The sequence below is a fragment of the Prunus mume genome, linkage group LG3 (genome assembly GCF_029339155.1).
Source record: "Prunus mume cultivar Tortuosa linkage group LG3, ASM2933915v1, whole genome shotgun sequence".
NCBI lineage: Eukaryota > Viridiplantae > Streptophyta > Magnoliopsida > Rosales > Rosaceae > Prunus > Prunus mume.
The window spans coordinates 22137453-22158191 of NC_142700.1; the positions used below are offsets into that span (position 1 = coordinate 22137453).

General features: G+C 34.5%; 2 protein-coding genes and 1 long non-coding RNA gene across 3 annotated transcripts; all 3 read left to right on the plus strand.

Annotated features, from left to right (window-relative positions):
- Window positions 1-480: 480 nt before the first annotated feature.
- On the plus strand, window positions 481-2007 carry LOC103343054 (protein GAST1-like). Its single transcript, XM_008246731.2, has 4 exons — window positions 481-656; window positions 755-805; window positions 922-955; window positions 1614-2007. Exons 1-4 carry the CDS (start codon window positions 585-587, stop codon window positions 1793-1795), a joined length of 339 nt encoding a protein of 112 aa, XP_008244953.2. The 5' UTR covers window positions 481-584; the 3' UTR covers window positions 1796-2007.
- Window positions 2008-7290: 5283 nt separating this feature from the next.
- Window positions 7291-9185, plus strand: LOC103343053 (BURP domain-containing protein 6-like). The gene is made up of 3 exons (XM_008246730.3): window positions 7291-7450; window positions 7553-7667; window positions 8150-9185. The coding sequence occupies exons 1-3, from the start codon at window positions 7409-7411 to the stop codon at window positions 8941-8943; spliced, it is 951 nt and encodes a 316-aa protein (XP_008244952.2). The 5' UTR covers window positions 7291-7408; the 3' UTR covers window positions 8944-9185.
- A 9791-nt stretch (window positions 9186-18976) lies between these two features.
- LOC148919106 (uncharacterized) lies at window positions 18977-20692 on the plus strand. The gene is made up of 3 exons (XR_016125399.1): window positions 18977-19231; window positions 19303-20224; window positions 20361-20692. It is a non-coding gene; the product is annotated as an uncharacterized LOC148919106 (long non-coding RNA).
- Window positions 20693-20739: the final 47 nt, after the last annotated feature.

Sequence of the window (20739 nt, forward strand, 5' to 3'; positions counted from 1 at the left end):
AATTGAACAAAATTTCATGTTCGTTATATATTTAATTGTGGCAAGTTCATTGTGGTGTTTTTGTAACTTTATTTCGGGTATGAGGAATTCTCAAATTATCACTCTCTTTTATTTCAATCTTTATTTCGGGTATGAAGAATTCTAAAAAAAAGTTAATTTTGTTGTTTTCATTTAATATATCATCCTCTTTAAAATAAATTCTTCAAATTTTAAATTTTTAAATAAAATAAATAAAAAAGAACAAAGGATACTTTAGAGTTTTCACAAATTTCACTAAAACCTGAAGTTGTTGCTCTTTATCGGCGCAGATAAGATGACGTGAGCCATGTCATGTGCCATCTTGTTAAAACGGCAAACATTGTCGCAATCTTACAAGAAAGCAGAAGAATTCTTTCGAAATTGCATTATGTCCTGAAAACCAATATCAATTGAAACTGCAAATAGCTAATGCCCCACTGCAACTGCTTATAAATACCACCACCTTCCTTCGTAACTCCACACAACTCTCTCTCTCTCTCTCTCTCTCTCTCTCATCAGCTCAACCTGCGCTTTTGAACTTCAATCCAAATTTCAAGACAAAGAAAATGGCTTTTAAGTTAAGCATTTTCATGCTCTGTGTAGCAGCTTTGATGCTTGTTTTACTACAAGCAAACCAGGTAACCCACCACTGCAGCTCTCTCTCTCTCTCTCTCTCTCTCTCTCTCTCTCTCTCTCTCTCTCCTTGCTATAATGTGTTTTCCATTGAATTTTGCAGGCCTCTACTGTGGAAACATCAGCATTGCAACAACAGGAGAATTACCAACCAGTGAGACCCTTTATATATATAAATATTATTTTTCTTTGTCATCAGTTCAGAATAAGTTGAAGCTTAATTTCTATGGTTAATTAAAAAAATATTAATTATTCTTTGTAATTTTGCAGTATGGTACTACCCAAGGCAGCCTTCGTCCTCAAGGTGGGTTATACATTTATTTAACTCTTATATTCTAATTTTGGAAAAAGAGGAGCTATTACAATTTACAAGGCCAAAAAAGTCTATACAAAATATATTCAACCATAAGTAATTAAGAAGGTATAACGTGGGCTTAAATTGGCCATGGGAATAAAATGTTTAAAATGTTACATTTTTTTTCTCTGGCCTTTACTATTTATCTGACAACCCAGCTCCCATGGTGGCCCACAAAATTAAAATAAGAAGGGCAATCTTATGACAAAAAAAATGGGAATTGGGGACAGGTTTGGGAGAGTAGGGACGGAGATGGTATTGTCATACTCAGTCTTAAACCGGCCGTTGCCATCATCATTGCTGGTTTTTTTTTCCTTTCCCTAAAATACTTTATTATTTTTATCACTACACTAATATATACCTATAAAATATGTGAATATATTCATAATTTAATCTTAATATCTACCTGCATATGCATGTTCATAACTTAACTACAAATGTATAATGTCAAAACAGTAAAATAAACATTCAATCTAGCATGCTTTTGAGTAATAGAAAAATCAAATCGTATTAAAAAATGACAATCTGATTTTCCAAATGATGTTTTTGTTTCCGTTGAGCTTTGAAGGCTTAATGTGACTAATTAACCTTAAACTTACGTGTTTAGAGTGCGGACCGCGGTGCACTACTCGGTGCTCGGCCACAGCATACAAGAAGCCTTGTCTGTTTTTCTGCCAAAAGTGTTGTGCAAAGTGCTTGTGTGTGCCTCCTGGAACATATGGAAACAAGCAAGTTTGCCCTTGCTACAACAACTGGAAGACCAAGAGAGGAGGACCAAAATGCCCCTAATTAAAATGATACCTACTCCAATTTCTGCATTATATTGATAATATATATATATAGTTATAGCCAAGTTTTCTTAATATGTAATGACCTTCGAAAGCAATGATCAAAAGGTCAAGGTTTAGGGGTTCAACTTATGTAGCTATGCTATAAATTTATAGTATCTTATATTTGGATAATGCAAGGAATAATTATAAATGCAGACGTGGGTTAGATTATTTCATCGGTGTAGTAAGCGTTGCACTCAAGTTCAAGCTCTGCTATCTATAAATTATGTTAATTTAAAGTAGTTTAGAGTTTTACTTTCAATTAAAAAAAAGAGATTATGAATTGATGAGCTAACCTATTGTACACGCATCCAAACTGAAAGCAATCATTTCAATCTATTGTACACACACAAGGACACAATAACCAACCATGTTACACTAAACTTTGTCTATCTTGAGGTGGCCATGATTTCAATCTTGAGTGGCCCTCCCAAAAATATAAAACTTTTCTCGGTGCCCTCTCAATATTCTTCCCAAGGAAACAATTATTTTTTTATAACACAAACGATATATTGTTTCCATATGTTCTAGGGACACTGCTTCCCTTCTTGTCTGGAAGGAGGCATTTCTACTTTTTGCAAATCAAGCATTGACACATATACAAAACTAATTTATCAAAAATACAAAAAGAAGAATCTCAACACACATGTCACTATTTATAAAGAGTCTGATTGCTATTTTTTTTTTTATATATAAAGGAAAATGCTAGGCGTATTGGTGGGCTCCACTCTATAGAAGATGTGATACATAATGTGATATATAAATGTGATAAGCCTAGTATTACCCAAAAAATAATTGAGGGGGCAAAGTTTAAAGGGAAACCGCAATACCCTTTTCTTAAATAAATTTATAAAAATAAAAAACATGGTGACATAATTATTTATTTATTTGTTTAGGGGCTGTTCAGTGACATTTTCAAGGCCCTATTTTCATTTTCTACCAAAAACGCGTTTGGTATATCGTTTTCATTTTGATATGCTTTTTGAAAACAAATTCAAACTGATGTACAAAAACTAAAAAAACCAAATTATCGTTTTCTTTTTCTACCCAATGTATTGGTCTGATTGCTTTTTTTTTTTCTTTCTTTTTTTTTTGGTTGGTATGATTTTTCTTTTTACAAATTTATAAATAAACCCAACCCTAGACATGTATTTATAAAAAAACCTAAACACTATTTAAACATAGAAACACACCCAAAATCAACCCCAAAGTCAACAATTGTATATTTTTTGGGTGTGTTTATAAATGAGTTTTGAATGTGTGTAATGATGGGCTTTTGGTGTGTTTATAAAGTGTTTTGGGTGTTGGGTTTTTTTATAATTTCAGCTCCCATTTTGGGTGTTTTAGTGAAACTCCCTTTTCTTTTTTCTTTTTCATGTCATTTTTTTTTCAATTTTCAATTTTTTTGGTTCCAATTCATTATTTTATTTTGCTACACTAGTATATATTAATTTTATGATAAAACTATCATACGTTATTCAATTTCATATTTATTTTAAACTAAAGATAATATTATTTTATTATCTGGGGTTTTCTAATATTAGGCTTTTATTATTATTTTCATTATACATGATTATTCTCAAAGTATACATTTTTCATTGTTTGTAATAATTTTAACCTTTAAAATATCATAATTTAAAAATATATATTTTTAGGACATAAATTAGCAAAACATATACTTGAAAAATAACTCACAAATTATTATTCACAAATTGTCCTACCGGACACATTTTCACTATTTTTGTTTTCTGAATATGTTTTCTAATTAATCTACCAGACGCATTTTCGAATCTTAAAAATGCAAATTCGTTTTTTTATTTTCATTCTCATAAAATATTCTCAGAAAACATTCTTCGAAAACCTTATCGAATGGGCCCTTAATTTTTGGTATAAGGTTGGGCCTAAAAATGAAAGCCTGTTCCTCCAAATTACTACCCTCTACCGAACCAAACGGCCCACACCACAACGATGGGAAGGTGGGTTTCCGAGAAGAGGACTTAGGTCCCAATTATTCAACTTTAATCTTATATTGACCAAACACCAGACCACATCTTTATGTCACATGGCGATTCAACATTTCTTTTTCTCTCCCTTTCGTTCTCACTTTTGTCCTTTTGGTCAATTTATTTCTCAAGTTGCATACCTTTTTTCAATTCAAGCTACATCCTCTATTGCATTAAAGTACTTCCACCCCTATGGACAAAGACAAGATAAGAACACGGTAAGGGCTGTCATTATTTATGTGAATAGTGGCAACCTTTACAATTTTATTTCCACCTCCTATGTAGAAGGGCAATTACTATTCATATGAGTATGAGGAGATGAATTTGTATAGAGTTTTTGGTGTGAGAAGTACAGAATATGGCTAGGTATTTATTTTTATAAATAATAAAAAATATGAAATTTTTGGTATTTTTTCAATTTTTTGTAGTTGTTGACATCATTAGGACACCAGCATTGTGTCATTTTGCCCAAGCAGCAACTCGGTCTGAACTTGCCTATGGGTTTGCCCAAGTTGCTGGGACCCACTGTTTGCTAGGGTGGACTCTTGCACTGGAGTTGCCTTTAGTTACTTAGGCCCCATTTTGCTAGGGCACCCCCTCAGCGGTGGAAGTGCTCTTATTGATATTAATTGGCATTATCTCTTAATTAGTTAATTATATATGCCTTCCACGACAGATTGATATAAACACATAGGTTTACATTTCATATATCTACATGTACTGAACCTTTTTTACTCCAACTGCATATAGAGTTTGTTTGTATAAAATGTCGTAAAAGAAAGAATTTATGGCATGTTTACTAGTTTGTAATTGGATTATGATGAATTGAATTGAGGAGGAATTGGATTGAGAAGAATTAGATTCCAGATTCCTATTGAAGTTGTTTACTAAACCATATGGATTGAGGACAATTAGATTCCGAATTCCTATTGGAGTTGTTTACTAAACCATGTGGAATTGGAGTAGGAGTGGTAATAATAACTAAAATGTTCTCGTTGTTGGGTTAAAGTAGATGATAAATTTATAAATTTTAAAATTGTGTGATGATAAAATAGGTAAAAAAGATGAATTCCTAATGATTTAGTTCTTTAAGAATTAGAATACCACCTCCCACCTAAGAATTGAATTCCTCCAAAATCAGGAATTCAATTCCTAATTTTTTTATGGGCCCCACTTGCATTTTAATTCTTTCATGTGAAGTAAACACAGGAATCCTCCATAAATGAATTTAATTCCTAATGAAAATTCCAATTGCTGATTAGTAAGGACACCATTAGATTTGATCACACATAAAACATTAGATAGAATGTATGCACTTAAAATACAACATTAGATAGAATGTATGCACTTAAAATACATAGTACTGTATTCTTCCATATAGGTATAATAATAGTCGAATTAAGCAATTTAATTATACAATGTTCTTTTGTTACAAAGAATGCCATATGGAAAAGGAGATTCGAACCATAGTCTTAAATGTGAAGCTAAGTATCCTCACTCTCGCTAGAGCTATAAGGACTCGTTTGTTACACATGACTGCCTTGGCATAGACTATGCTTAGGGACTGTCTTGACTTGGTGTAATGTATATGTGTATATATGTGTGTATATGTATATTATATACATGGGTATAATATATATACACATATAAGTATTATAATATATAATATATGATATATATTACATATATACATGTATACTATTATTATAATATTAATATGTATATGTATATATGTCTATATGGTATATAATTATAATAATCATAATAATAATAATATACGTATATATAAATTAAAGTTTGACACATATACTAAAATAATTAGACAAAAATAAGAATCTCAACACACATGTCAAACTATGATTAGCAGAAAAGTAGGAGTTCCTACTTTTAGGGAAGGAGGCAAGTAATTTCCACAGTGAAAAGTGTGAGGTAAAACACCACTATTGGCAGAAAAACAAACAAGATGACATTGTGTACCATCTCTTTAATAGAGGTGCGTCCCATTGTATTGGTGAGCTCTGCCTCTATAAAAGATGTGATACACAATATGATATATAAATGTAGTAAGTCTAGTATTATTCAAAAAATAATTAAGGGTGATTTACTCTTTTCTTAAATAAATAATTTTAAAAAAAAGGCATGGTGACAGAATTATTTATTTATTTGTTTAGTTTTTGGTACAAGGTTGGGCCTAATAATGAAAGCATGTCCCTCCAAATATAATGCTGTACCAAACCAAACGGCCCACACTACAAAGGTGGGAGGGTGGGAAGGTGGGTTTCCAAGAAGAAGACGTAGGTCCCACTTATTCAACTTTAATCTTATATTGACCAAACACTAGATCATGTCTTTATGTCCTATGGCGATTCAGCCTTTCTTTTTCTCTCTTTCGTTCTCACTTTTGTCCTTTTTGTCAATTTATTTCTTAAGTTTTATACCTTTTTTCAATTCAAGTCACATCCTCTATTGCATTATTGATATTAATTGGCATATGCTTTCCACGACAGATTGATATAGACAGACACGTAGGTTTGCATTTTATATATCCAACATGTATTGAACCTTTTTTACTCCGACTGCATGTAGGGTTTGTTTGTATGAAATGCCGTAAAAGAAAGAATTTAGATTTGATAATATATAAAACATTAGATAGATTGTATGCACTTAAAATATATAGGACTATATGTTATATTTTTCTAAATTAAGTGTCTATGATCTTTCACACAATTTGAAATATATAAAAGACATACCTCGTGTCATTTTACTTGAGTACACGATCTTTGAAGACATGAACTGCTCAAAACTTCTGCTCTTTCTTAAAAATGGTTTCAGCTCTTTCTTTATGATGAGATTAGGGCTAGAAAACATGTCTGACGAGAACAGGATCTTAAGCTTATATAGGACTAAGTTAAGTTGTCTCACTCTCGCTATAGCCTTCACTGTAAAGCTATAAATTCGCCAAACTAAAAAGGAGATTCGAACTATATAGCCTTAACTGTAAAGCTGAGTATCCTCACTCTCGCTAGAGCTATAAATTTCCTAGAGGATACGGTTTAGGACATCGTGACTTCGGCCATTTTTTATTTCCCATGTGCATGCATCAGTCATGAGGACACAGTGAAAGTACACAGGACAAGAGCTGCTGCCTTTTGAATATAAATTTGGTATTTTCTCCAAATCCAATTCCGTGAATGTGATTTTGGACAATTGCATTTGTCTTCTTGTTTATATATTCCACCATGTTGCCTTCCTTTTGACCTGCTTTTCCTTGGTGTGTGTCTACTAGGCATAATTTTTCTTAACAAAAGATAAGATATTTACAGGAAGTATAGTATACAAGCATTGATTTGTACTGGATTAGGTGAATGTTTTTGTTGCTTTGCTTGGATGATTGCCCCAAAATTAAAAACCAGAAGGATCAAAGAATAAAGAAAGAAAAGTAGCCAGGCCTAATATATATCAAGTTGCAGTATGTACTAGTCTTGTCAACTTCTGCCTCAGAATTCAAGTCCTATAAATATAAGCACTCACTCCATTACACTCTCAGCATCTCAGAGTTCACTACAATAATGGAGCACTTTCGTTTAATTTTCCTTTCTTCTTTCCTCTATGTAAGTTTTCAATGCAATAAGGTCCACAAACAAAATCTTAAATAGTAATTAGTCTCGTGTGTGTTTCTGTGTGTACTTAACCTAAGTTAACGGTTGATGCAGGTCATATTGCTGGTTGGAGTCTTTGCTTCTGAAGATGTATCCTGGGAGACTTACTGGCAGTCAGCTTTGCCAAAAACTCCAATACCCCAAGCTGTGCAGGAACTTTTACACCCTGGTTAGCTTCAAATACACCCCAAAAAAAAAACCCATTCTTTTTTGTAGCTATATATTTTCGTCACAGTTGGTAAGGATGTAATTTATGGCACAAGTTTGAGCTTCGTAGTTTCATTATTCCAGGCTAGGCTCATTGGTAAACTTTAGCTATTGCAAACAAGTAATAAACCAGAGCTCCTGTCCTCTGTGTGTGTGTGGGTGCTTTCTTTTTAATTTTCTGGTTCTTTTTGTTTTTGGGTTTTTAACATATGCTCCTGTATTAAGGAAATCAACCAGAAGTTCTGGTCCAGAACTGATACTGGCTACACAAAATTTATAGACTTCCAGTAGCTTTGAGCAAGCTTTTCTACTAATTGTACCATGTAGTTTACAAGCAAGACTTATAGCAATCAGACAACAGACAGAAGAATCAACTTAAAATTATGTACAACTTTTGTAGCTGCATATTTAAACTTTTTTAAATGTTTCTTATTGCTTATACAGAGAACTGGCCAGGGACAGAAGGCAAAAGCACATACACTGGGATCAGCAAGGATGCTTTGAACATCAATACCATTCAATCCGGGTCTGCATTTACAACTGCAGGTCCAGAAAGCTATGCCAAAGCCGCCACAGGAAAAATCCCAGTTGAGCAAGGTGTTACTACTTTCTTCTTTGAAAAAGATCTGCATTTGGGGAAGAAAATGACCTTACACTTTCCCAAAACCACAAACAACGCTAAACTTTTGCCGCTTCGAGTTGCAAAGTCCCTACCCTTTTCAAGCAGCAAGCTACCCGAGATTCTAAACCGCTTTTTGCTGAAACCTGAATCAGCAGAAGCAGAGATAGTGAAACAAACAATCGAAGAATGCGAGGAACCAAGCATAGAAGGGGAAGACAAGTACTGCGCGACGTCCTTAGAATCTTTAGTCGATTTCAGTGTTTCGAAGCTCGGGAAATATGCTGAGGTGTTCTCAACAAAAGTGGACGTAGAAAACAAGCAGGAATATAGGATTGCGAGGAGAGTGGAGAAAATTGGAGAGAGGTCGGTGGTCTGCCATAAGCAGAAGTATGTGTATGCTGTGTTTTACTGCCATGAAATCCGTTCAACAAGGGCTTACAAGGTTTCTTTGGTGGGAGCTGATGGAACAAAAGCAGAAGCGGTTGCTGTTTGCCACAGCGATACAAGAAAATGGAACATTAAGCTTTTGGCTTTCCAGCTTCTCAAAATTAAGCCAGGAACTGTCCCTGTCTGCCATTTCTTGCCTAGTGGGAACCTTCTTTGGGTTCCAAACTAGAAAAGATTAGAACCTCATCTTGTGAAAACAATCATGTTTCTCAATCATGTTTGTGGCAGAAACAAATGTGAGGGAATTATATATATGTATGTGTACTTAACCTAAGTTAACGGTTGATGTAGCTAATTATATATATATATGTATGTGTGTGTACTTAAGTTAACGGTTGATGTAGCTAATTATGCTTGGATAATGTGTAACGTGTTGTTGGGCGATTAAAACATGGCGTCAATCACATTTCATGTCTGCCTGCCTACAATAGTGCTAGCTATGTGGAGTTTGATAGTCCATGTGTGTATAAGCAGAAGAAAACATGGCGTCAATCACATTTCATCTCTCTGTCTGTCTCTGTTTAGTTTTTTTTTTTTTCCGGTTGGCTAAGCCCCCTGACTGGACGAAAATGGTTACTAAAATCGAAACACTTGAGATAAAAATTTCCAGGCCAAGATAGACTTTTTCAACTCAAATATTCTAGACATAAACTCACCTATTTTTCAACTTCGTCTAAACATAACCCAAAATTTGAATAGGATGTCATGTAGGATAAAAGTTGTCCTAATATTATCAAATATTTACATTCTTTGCCATCACACCTCAAATGTCAACGTTTTTTCCCTTCCAAATTTTATGGGTTTTAGTCTTTCATCGTGTTGCATTCTCATACAATATATATGTACCTAAATTATGCAATATGAGTAAATTATAGATAATAGGTAGATTATCCACTATGCCAAAAAAGGCCTTTAGCAACGGATAAAAAATCCATTGCCTATTACCCATAAATATTGTGGTATTCAAGCCTGTTGCCTATTACTATGTAATAGGCAACGGATATTATCCGTGGCCTTTTTATAGTTACAACATCGGATATTTGGTAAAATCCAATGCATAAATGATTTTCGTGTGCCAAAAAAAGGTTGACTTCTGATGCCGAAACCTGAAACAACATCAGTAGTTTCAAAAGGGAGGAGGCTAAAGAGGTATTTGTTGGGGTCTTTTTCGTCTGAAGCCTCATCCAGGTTTTGTTGATTCTTGAATCGCTGTAGAGTAATGAATGAAGACTTCGTTGCCCCTTTGTCTGAGTTAGCGAGAACTAGGCTCAAAGTATCCCGAGGGAGAAGCAAGTCCTGGGGGAGTACTTTGTTCTTCTTCCAGCGGCTGCGTGTTTTGTGTTGATATTTCCAGCAGCTCGACGAAGAGTTGAAGATGACTTGCTGATGTTGATATGAGATTATATGGGTTTGGCATGAGAGCTTGGAGTGTGGGAGATAAAGACCCACAAGTTTAGCAAATGAGAATGCATGTGCTTGGCTTGGTGTTGGATATATTTGAGTTTGGTATTGATAATTTGTTGTATGTGGCTATAGCTATGGGGATTTAAGAGTTTCAAGAGAATGAGGATGGAAGGAAAAACTGGAGGTTTGAAGGCTATGGTGTCTAAAGCTTGGAAGGAATGAAAAGCTTGGAGTTATGCTTGGTGAGGCTTTATGGAGAAGATAATGGATTTCAAGGGTGAGAAAGTAGAAGACATGGTTGTGATGGCTGAGGAATGACTATGAAGGCTACTGGAATACTTGCAACAACTAAGGAAAGGTGAGTTCTCACGGTTGCTGAGAAACTTGCAACAACTAAGATGGGTTGATGGCTGTTGGGATGCTTGCAGCAGCCAAGTGAGGAGTGTTGGCTGAAGAAAAATTGGTGCCCTTTGCTTGAGCCATGAATGCCAATTTATAGAGGGTGAGGGTTTTCTTTTATTTCCAATAGGTAAAGGGAGGTGCTGGAACCAGCCTATTTCCAGTGGTTAAAAGGGAGCACTGGGGCATACTATTTTCCAGCATGTAAATCTAGGTACCATAAACTGATTATTTCCTATGGGTAAAAGGAAGCACTGGAAACTGCTTGTTTCCAGTGGGTAATAGGAAGTGCTGGAAAATGCTTGTTTCCAATGGGTAAAGCTAGGTATTTGGAAAATGACTATTTCCTATGGGTAAAAGGAAGTGCTTAAAAAATATCTCATTTGCTCACCCATATTGGAGAACTCTAAGTAATGGGCTTAGACTTTGGTGCTCCCAAGTAGCTAGCCCAAAGTCTTCATTATCCGAGAGCTTCCGTGGCCTTTGTGGACCTCTGAAACCTTCCACACCACAATCCCTCATGCAAGCCCCGTAAACCACATTACATGGGTTCATGTGAGCTTGAAGGTGATCGGCATGGAAAAATGTATTATTAGTTTGGCATGGCATGTACGCTATTTCTATATTTATTTAATGAATTAAATCCCAAAATACAACTTGGATTAACACATGACTGACATTATATGTTATATTGGGCTTTAAATGTCTTTGGGCTTCCCGTGACTTTTTTGGGCCTTAACATTAGCCCCTTGATTATTCGGGCTAAGAAGTGGCAGCGAGATGGGCCAAATAATCAATTTCAGCCCAAAATAATTGGCAGTGGCATGACATGGCTGGTTCTTCAATATGCATGAAATATCCATGCTTGCTTGCTTGACCATAGTTGTTTTGTTTTTCTTGGCATGAAGATTAGCATGGTTTTGGCAACTATTAACTTGGTCATATATATATATATATATATGAGTTTAACTAGTTTGACTCATCTTACAGTAAACTGAGAAACTAAAATGAATTAAAAACCTTAACTAAAGAGAAATGGGTAAAAACACATCAATCCGAAGTTGTCTCTAGTCACCCCCCGGTAGAAACTATTCTTATTAACCATGGAACGTCAAAAGTTATTGCAAGTCCTTTTAAAATTGTTGACCAAACAGATGATAAGAATAAGAAATTGATTGACCAAAATAATTATGCCAATTAAAGTCTAGTTGTCATAGGAAAACAATTAGATAAAATAGAAACCAAAATTGACAAGCTTCTTCCTTCTGAACCTAAACTTAATTCAAAAGAAAAACCTTTAGTTTAGTTTCAAGAATTACAGCCCAATCACTCACTAAAGACTTCATCTACTATGAAAGAGATAGAAGGTATGCTTGAGCAGTTAACTCCAGTCAAACCTGAGAAATCTGGTCTTAAAGTCTTAGGATCTTCCTCAGCCTTAGTTGTCCAGTCAGGTACTAATTCTGACGAAAGTATGGAAACCATTGAGTCTAGTAATATTTCAAAAATTGAAAATGCGTTCAAAAATTTAGAATTAGAATCTGAGTTAAAAGTAAAAAGATTAACTAATAGAGTTAACCCCACTAGTTTAACTAAAAATTGGTATCCTAAGCCTACACCACCTGATATCCAGTTTGAAGAAAGAAATAATTTGACCAAGTTTTATGTTTCCTCTGATAAGTTGTATGAGTGGAATATAGATGGTTTGTCTAAGCAAGAAATAATGAACAAATTAACTCATATGTCTATGATAGCCAATAGTTATATCACTAATCATAATTCGTCAATCTGAGATAGTCCCTTTATTAGAAACCGGTTTTACTGGAACCTTACGTTCCTGGTGGGCTAAACACTTAACTGATGAGTCTAGAAGAAATATAATACATGCAATCAAACTTAATGAAGAAGGTGTCCCCATATTTGATGAGAATATAGGCCGCAGTGTAGAAGACGGAGTCAATACCCTCCTTTACACAATAGTCGATCATTTCATAGGAACCCCTAGTCATACCCAAGCCAGAATACATGATCAACTGAGTAATTTAAGATGTCCTCAATTAAGTGATTTTAGATTGTATAAAGATGTTTTTATTTCCCGAGTAATGCTACGAGAAGATAGTAATCAAGCTTTTTGGAAAGAAAAATTTATTAATTGATTACCCAATTTATTCGCCCACATAATTCAAACAGTTTTAAGTAATAAGTTAGGGCATATAGATTATGACAATTTAACCTATGGTAATATAATTAGTACGATTAATCAAGAAGGTATGAAAATGTGTATCGATATGAAAATTAGTAGACAAATTCAATCTAAAAGAAAATCTGCTAAATATGAGTTAGGTAATTTCTGTGAACAATATGGTTTAATTGCTATCCCTCCTTCCAGGAAAAACAAGCCCAAATTCCCTAGTCTTATCCGTAAGAAAAGACATTATGATAGAAAGAGACAATCCTTCCAACGTAATAACGAGCATAATGAATTCTATAAGAAAAGAAAGTTTCACTCTAGGAAAAATTGGTCAAAAGTGCCAAAAGATAATAATCACTTTAAGAAAAGTACTGATAAAAGAAAAGTAAGATGCTATAAATGTCAAAAGTTCGGTCACTATGCTAATAAGTGTAAAGTAAAAGATGCTATCCGACAATTAAAAATAACAGATGAGGAAAAAGCCAATTTAATTAAAGTTCTTGAGATACGCAATTCTGAGTCTAGTGAAATTGAAACATCGGTTAATGACCCTGAGTCAACTAACTATGAGTCGTCAGATTCCCAATTAAGTTCACCTAGAATCCAATTAGGATGGAGAGATAAATGCTGCAATACTTTAAAATCTATTTCTGTTTTAACTAAGCTAAGCAAGAAGAAAAGGAAGAATTATTAATAGATTTGATTAGCAAGATAGAAAATCTTGAATTAAAATATGAGTATTTAAAGAAACTTAGAAAGATCATCACTCAAGAAACTAATAGAAGTCATCCGAGTCCTCCAACAATAAGTCTTAATACTACTCTAGAAAGATTTCATAAGAAAAAAGAAGTTTCTTTACAAGATCTACATTCTTAAGTAAAAATAATCAAAGAAGAAATAATTGAGTTAAAACAATTAAGTCACAAGTTACAAACTGAGAATTATGAAATTAAGCAAGATTTTTATTCCCTTCTAGAAAAAGAATCTTCTGAGTCTGATAGTCAACCCAGCAGTCCCGCTAATTCTGAGACAGCTTTACAGGAAGAACAAACTATTAATTTAATCAAACAAGTCCATTTTAGGAAATGGTATTCTAAAATTACTATAGTTGTTAAAAATTTTGAATTCAACACGATTGCCTTATTTGATTCAGAAGCTGATCTTAATTGTATAAATGAAGGTTTAATTCCCACTAATTGTTATAAGAAATTTAGAGAATCCTTAAGCACCGCTTCAGGAAAGTTACTTCAATTAAGCTATGAGATCCCAAGAGCCCATGTCTGTTAGAAGAAAATTTGTTTTAAAACTTCTTTTGTTTTAGTAAAAAATATAACTGATGAAGTCATTCTAGGTTTACCTTTTATAAGCCTTCTTTACCCTTTTCAAGTTGAGTTTGATGGTGTGGTATCAAGTCATTTAGATGAGAAAGTTAAATTTGAATTTTTAACCAAACCCGGGTTACATAAGTTAAAATCTTTACAAAAAAATGATATTGCCAAGACAATTACTTTAATAAAAGACAAAAGTCACCAAGTCTGCCACCTTCAAGAAGAAGTAAAAACTAAGAGAATTGAGTCTTAACTAATTAGCCAGTCTTTCCAACAACAGGTCTTAGAATTTGAGAAAAAATTAGTATCTGAAATATGTTCAGATCTACCCATTGCTTTTTGGCATAGAAAAAATCATGTTGTAAGTTTGCCTTATGTTAAGAATTTTTCTGAGAAAACTATCCCTACTAAAGCTAGACCAATCCAGATGAGTCAAGAAATGATGGAATTTTGCAAAACTGAGATTAATGAGTTATTACAAAAAAATATAATTAGAAAAAGCAAGTCACCATGGTCGTGTCCTGCTTTTTATGTCCAAAAGAATGTTGAATTAGAACGAGGATCTCCAAGATTAGTCATTAATTATAAACCACTTAATACTGTGCTAGAATGGATTAGATACCCTATTCCTAATAAGAGAGATTTAATTAATCGCTTAAGCAAAGCTGTTATTTTTTCCAAATTTGATATGAAGAGTGAATTCTGGCAAATCCAAATCACTGAGTCTGATAGATACAAGACTGCTTTTTTCATTCCCTTTGGCCATTATGAATGGAATGTTATGCCTTTTGGTCTTAAAAATGCGCCTAATGAGTTTCAAAATATAATGAATGAGATTTTTAATCCTTATAGTCATTTCTCTATTGTTTATATTGATGATGTTCTTATTTCCTCCCAATCTATAGAACAACATTGGAAGCCCTTGTGTAAAATTTTTCAAATAGTCAAGTCAAATGGATTAGTTGTCTCTGCCCCTAAGATTAAGTTATTCCAAACCAATATTAGATTCCTTGGCTTTAATATTAACCAGTCGCAAATCCGTCCAATCGATAGAGTTATCCAATTTGCAGATAAGTTTCTTGATCAAATAATTGACAAAAATCAGTTGCAGAGATTTTTAGGTTCTCTTAATTATGTTTCTGACTTCTATCAAAATCTGAGAAAACTGTGTAAGCCTTTGTTTGACAGATTACAGAGTAATCCTCCTCCTTGGTCATCCATTCATATCGAGATCGTCAAACAAATCAAGAGTTATGTTAAGACACTTCCTTGTCTTGGCATTCGTACAATAGATTCCTTTAAAATAGTTGAAACAGATGCTTCTGAGATAGGATATGGTGGGATCCTTAAACAAAAAATTACTTCTTGAAGGTGGCAGACTTGGTTACTTTTGTCTTTTATTAAAGTAATTGTCTTGGCAATATCATTTTTTTTTTTTGTAAAGATTTTAACTTATGTAACTCGGGTTTGGTTAAAAATTCAAATTTAACTTTCTCACCTAAATGACTTGATACCACACCATCAAACTCAACTTGAAAAGGGTAAAGAAGGCTTATAAAAGGTAAACCTAGAATGACTTCATCAGTTATATTTTTTTATTAAAACAAAAGAAGTTTTAAAACAAATTTTATTCTGACAAACATGGGCTCTTGGGACCTCATAGCTTAATTGAAGTAACTTTCCTGAAGCGGGGAATTAAACCTTCTTTTATACAATTAAGATCAGCTCCTGAATCAAATAAGGCAATCGTGTTGAATTCAAAATTTTTAACAACTATAGTAATTTTAGAATACCATTTCCTAAAATGGACTTGTTTGATTAAATTAATAGTTTGTTCTTCCTGTAAAGCTGTCTCAGAATTAGCGGGACTGCTGGAAAAATCCTAAAAATATACTATTTCTATATTTATTTAATGAATTAAATCCTAAAATGTATTATTAGTTTGGCATGGCATGTACGCTATTTCTATATTTATTTAATGAATTAAATCCTAAAATACAGCTTGGATTAACGCATGACCGACATTATATGTTATATTGGGCTTTAAATGTCTCTGGGCTTACTATGACTTTTTTGGGCCTCAACAGATGGTAATATACAAACTTTTTTTTTTTGGTCGAAGTATATACGAAACTATGGTCTAACATGAATCTTGCCAATGTTGGGTTGGTTTTTTATTTTTTCGCCAAAGTTAGAAAGGGGGAGGGGGGAAACTCACACACACGGATACTACGGGGATTTGAATCTATGACCAGTTGGGAGCACACAAAAGGTCTGGGTCAATCCAACTAACACCCCATTGGTCGATGTTGGGTTGGTTTAGTGTCAATGAATCTGGTCATGAGAAGAAGTCACTTAATTATAGATTGCCTCTCACAAAACCACAAAAAGTCCAAAAATTTAATTCAATCAAGCTATCAAAATATAAACTGCAAAATTCATCATTATTTACCTCAATTTGTCTTCACATAAAATGGGAATGAATGGTCTAGGGATTTTATTCAAGAGCCGCCATTGGCTCTTAGTCATACTGAATGGTTTCGAGTGTTTACCTTGGCCATACCTTAGTTCTAGTAATGAATTTATTCTTATGTGAATTTAATTTAGCATTGGGATTTTATTTAATTTACCAATTTATAGTAGCATTGTTTGCAATGTGCTCAAGCTTTCCTTGATGGGTGAAGGCTTTTTTCTCCCTTACCTAGGAAACTTATTATTGTATGTTCAAATTTCAAAACTTTCTCAGGTGCAACCAAAACTTCCTTGATGGCTCACAGAGATCTTTTTGTTTTTGTTGAAGAAAAATATGAACCTCCCAACATAAGCTCACCACCACTAATTAATTAATGGGGTTTTATTATTTTATGTTTGACCCATTCGAGACATAGTGTCTTTTGATTACAATCCCTTACTTTAAGAGAACACCCTTTGATTCAATAATAAAGAAACAGAACGTGTGTATTTGGTTTTGCGGCTGCCCCTAAGTCGAACCTCAGGGTGCCTACGTATCCCCTGCGGGAATCAAGCCACTCATAGTTCAAAGAATCGCAATGAATGAATGACTTATTGTGAGGGAAGTTTGATTTGAATTGTATTGAGAAGTGTTTGAGTGAACTTAGTTTTAAAAAAACTAGGGATTCGATATGGAATTGTGTTTTGGACAGTTGCATCTAGATTGCCTATGTAACCTTTCAAAGGGATCAAACCAACGTAGTTCAGATTTATGATTTGGAAATTAGCGGGTAAGTGTGGCCCACTAATTAAGAATTCGTGTATTTGAGACAATTTTGGAGATTTTAAGATTTTCACAGATAAATAACCCAATCGAAAAATTGGAAATTAATAGGTAAGTGTGACCCACTAATTGAGAATTTGTGTTTGAGAGATTTGGATATAATTTCATTGAAATTTGCATGGGTAGATGACCCATGAAAAATTGGATGGTTTTGAACCACTTTTCTTGTTGTCAATGTCCAAGAAAAACAATGAGTAATTTTGATTGTCCTATTAATTTTTCTAAAAATTGACAATTGCACTTGGGAAAGTGTACTGGCAAAATTTGGTTAAGACAAACCATGGATTTAAATTTGGTTGCAGTTGAGTCTATTGGGATGTTAGACTGCCTACGTACTCTTGACGGAATCAAACTGACGTAGTTCCAAGAAAATTGTTTAATTTGTGTGGTTTTGTACCACTCGGGTATTTGATGTGATTTTGTACCACTTGGAGTTTTGGCGTGGTTTTGTACAACTTGAGTCTTCATTGGGAATTAATGGGACTTTTGTTATTTGAGTCCATTAATCCACAACTTGTGAATTTGAGACTTTCAACCAATTGTTCGTCAATTGGATTTTTAAAGGCAATTCCATTAAACTTGAGTCCTGCAATAGAATGATCCCGTTGTACAGGGGAGCTGTAGACCATGGGGTCGTGGATTGTGCAGCGGCTTCTAACCAGTCTTCTTAGTCCCAATTCATTTTAAATTGGGGTAATGACTTGCAAGTGGTGTGGAACAAAAACTAAGCCTCTTTGGCTTTCACATGATGGTTCCCCACAACAATGCATTTTTTTATCAGAAGCTTCATGCAATAGAATTCGGACATAATTCAAGTTCCTTGCTTTGCTGCATGTAGAGTTGCAACCCTCTCTTTTTCTTTTTCTTTTTTTTTTTTTTTTTTTGGGGGTAAAACAACCCATCTTTTTTCATAATCTTGGATTCAAGTCCGTGAAGTCCAAGACTTCTTTTTTCCTTACTCTGCTGCAAGTCAAAGAGGAAGAAGTCCTCTTCCTTTTGAATTTCGCAGGCGGTGGGCTCACCGCCACACTTACTCTTCATTTTGTTTTGCTTCTTCAGCATGGCTGATTTTTTTCACGTGGTGGGCTCACCCTCGCCAGGCTTTTTCCGTTGATGTGCAAACAACAAATTTTTTTTTTTTTTTCTACTGCATATATTGTGAAGCTTTCATTTAAAAGACAATTAACTTGTCTTGTTGTCATTGGAGGCAGTGGCGGAGCCACTCTAGACCTGGAGTACATATTTTTATCATTCCTCTATTATATTATATATAATATATAGAATTTATAATAAACAACTTAGAATTTAAGTTAAAATGTCCTCTAAAACAAATTAGATATGACTTAATTAGAAATATTTAGCTCTAAACATGTAAGTATTGAATATTTAGGTGTTTTATATACTTATTTTTTCTATTTCGGACCCCCCAACTTTACAATTCTAGCTCCGCCCCTGATTGGAGGACAAAAAGCAGTCGGTAAACTTTATGTTCAATTTTAGGAAACTTCCTTGATGGCTCACAGAGATCTTTTTGTTTTGTTTTGAAAATGGCAGTGATAGATAAAGAAGATGGTATCATTAGCTAGGCAATTGAAGGTGAAAGATAAACCGCGTGGGCCACCTGGGAAGAGGAAGAGCTTTTCCACCACACCGATTTTCCAAGAAGCTCTCCTTTTCTCTTGATTCCATTATTGCCTTTGCTAAAACCTCTACTCCACTAATCCCATAACAGTATTATAGCATCTTCTTCTCATTGTTTTCACTTTGGGCGGGATGGAAATCAGATAATTAAAGAAAGAAAGCAGAGGATCCGTCTTGGAAAGTTCCTTTCTTTTTCTATGTAAATTCCTCCGTTTTCTCAGTAAACCAACAGAGGTATTTATGTCTCAAAGAAGAGCACTTGCTTATTAGCTCTGGAAATTGAGAGAGCAACAACTGGTTTACTGATTTGCAAATACTTGTCATGGAGATCAATCTTCTTTTGAGCCATCTTTAACACCTACTAGTGACGGATCTAGAAATCTTACCTCATAGGGTCATAGTATAAAAGTTAGTGAATGCGGTGGCTGGTTTTGGCAGTGACCGCAATGGAAGAGATGGGGGGTTAAGGGTTTTGGGGGGAGATTGAGGGGTTTAAGGTTGAGGAGAAATAGAAATGGGGTTTGGAGTAGATGGATTTCGTGATTTTATCCGATAATCCTATTATGTTCCGAATTTATTAGAGGAACAAATCTGAATGTGGCTATATCTGATCCGATAATAATCCGTTCTGTTTTGATATAATATAGTATTTATTTAATTTTTGTAATAAAATATATTGACAGATTAATTTGTTTACTTTCTTATATTTTAAATCCAATGTTTTAATAGCCCAATTGATCTTCAAATCCATAAACCCAACTTTACCCCTAAGTCTAAAGCCCAACTTCGCAGCCCGAATAAGAACCCTACCTCTCTTCCACTAAATCCTATCGTTCTTCTCTCACTTCAGCCGCCTCCATCTTGAAAAAAAAAACACCTCTCTCTCTCTCTCAACGTTCATCTTCTTCATGGCTCTACCTCTTTCTTCTCTATCTTTTTCTTGACAGAGTTTGAAATGAAAAGTAAGAGTGAAGGAACACAAGAAGCGTGCTCTTCTTCTTCTTCCTCAGGTGCGCAGCGCTGCTTCTTCTTCCTCTCAGGCAAACCAGTGAGCAGTTGGAGGTCATTCCCGTGTGGTCGTTCGACCCCAGTGACCCCACTGTAGATCCGGTCAGTAGTAATCTTTACAGGCCCTCCTTGAGTTTCAGGGATGAGGTCGTACAACTATGATGTCTACGACGAGCCCATAAAGGTAGTGGTCACTCAAAACTTGATCATAACCATATCCATAGCTAGCCTAACAGTTTTTTGTTGTTGCATATATTTCTTGATTGGTATCTTTAATTTTTAATTGAATTTTTAATTAGCTAGTTTCTTTTCTTCTATAGGCTACTTCAGAATCAGCAGAGTGGATATTTTTAGCCACTGACCTTGGCCTAAAGATGTTGTCAGCTGCTTGTGATCAGGTTCCTCCCCAAGAAAACCCCACTATGCACTATTTGGTATTCTGTTGGCTATTGCAGCTGTGCTCATTTCCATATGGGAGCTAACAGCATACCAAATAGTGCATAGTGGGGTTTTTTTGGTACTCTTCCTGACATTTATGGACTAGTTGCTGACATCTCACAGTGCATTTGCTGTATAGGTCAGTATGTTTACTGCCTTCGGCATGCTGATAATCCTTTCAAAGCATCCCTTTTGCCTGCCATATTTCTTCTCTGTTTAGGTGGTTCAAAACTAAGTAATAACCGAAGGAACGCCAATACC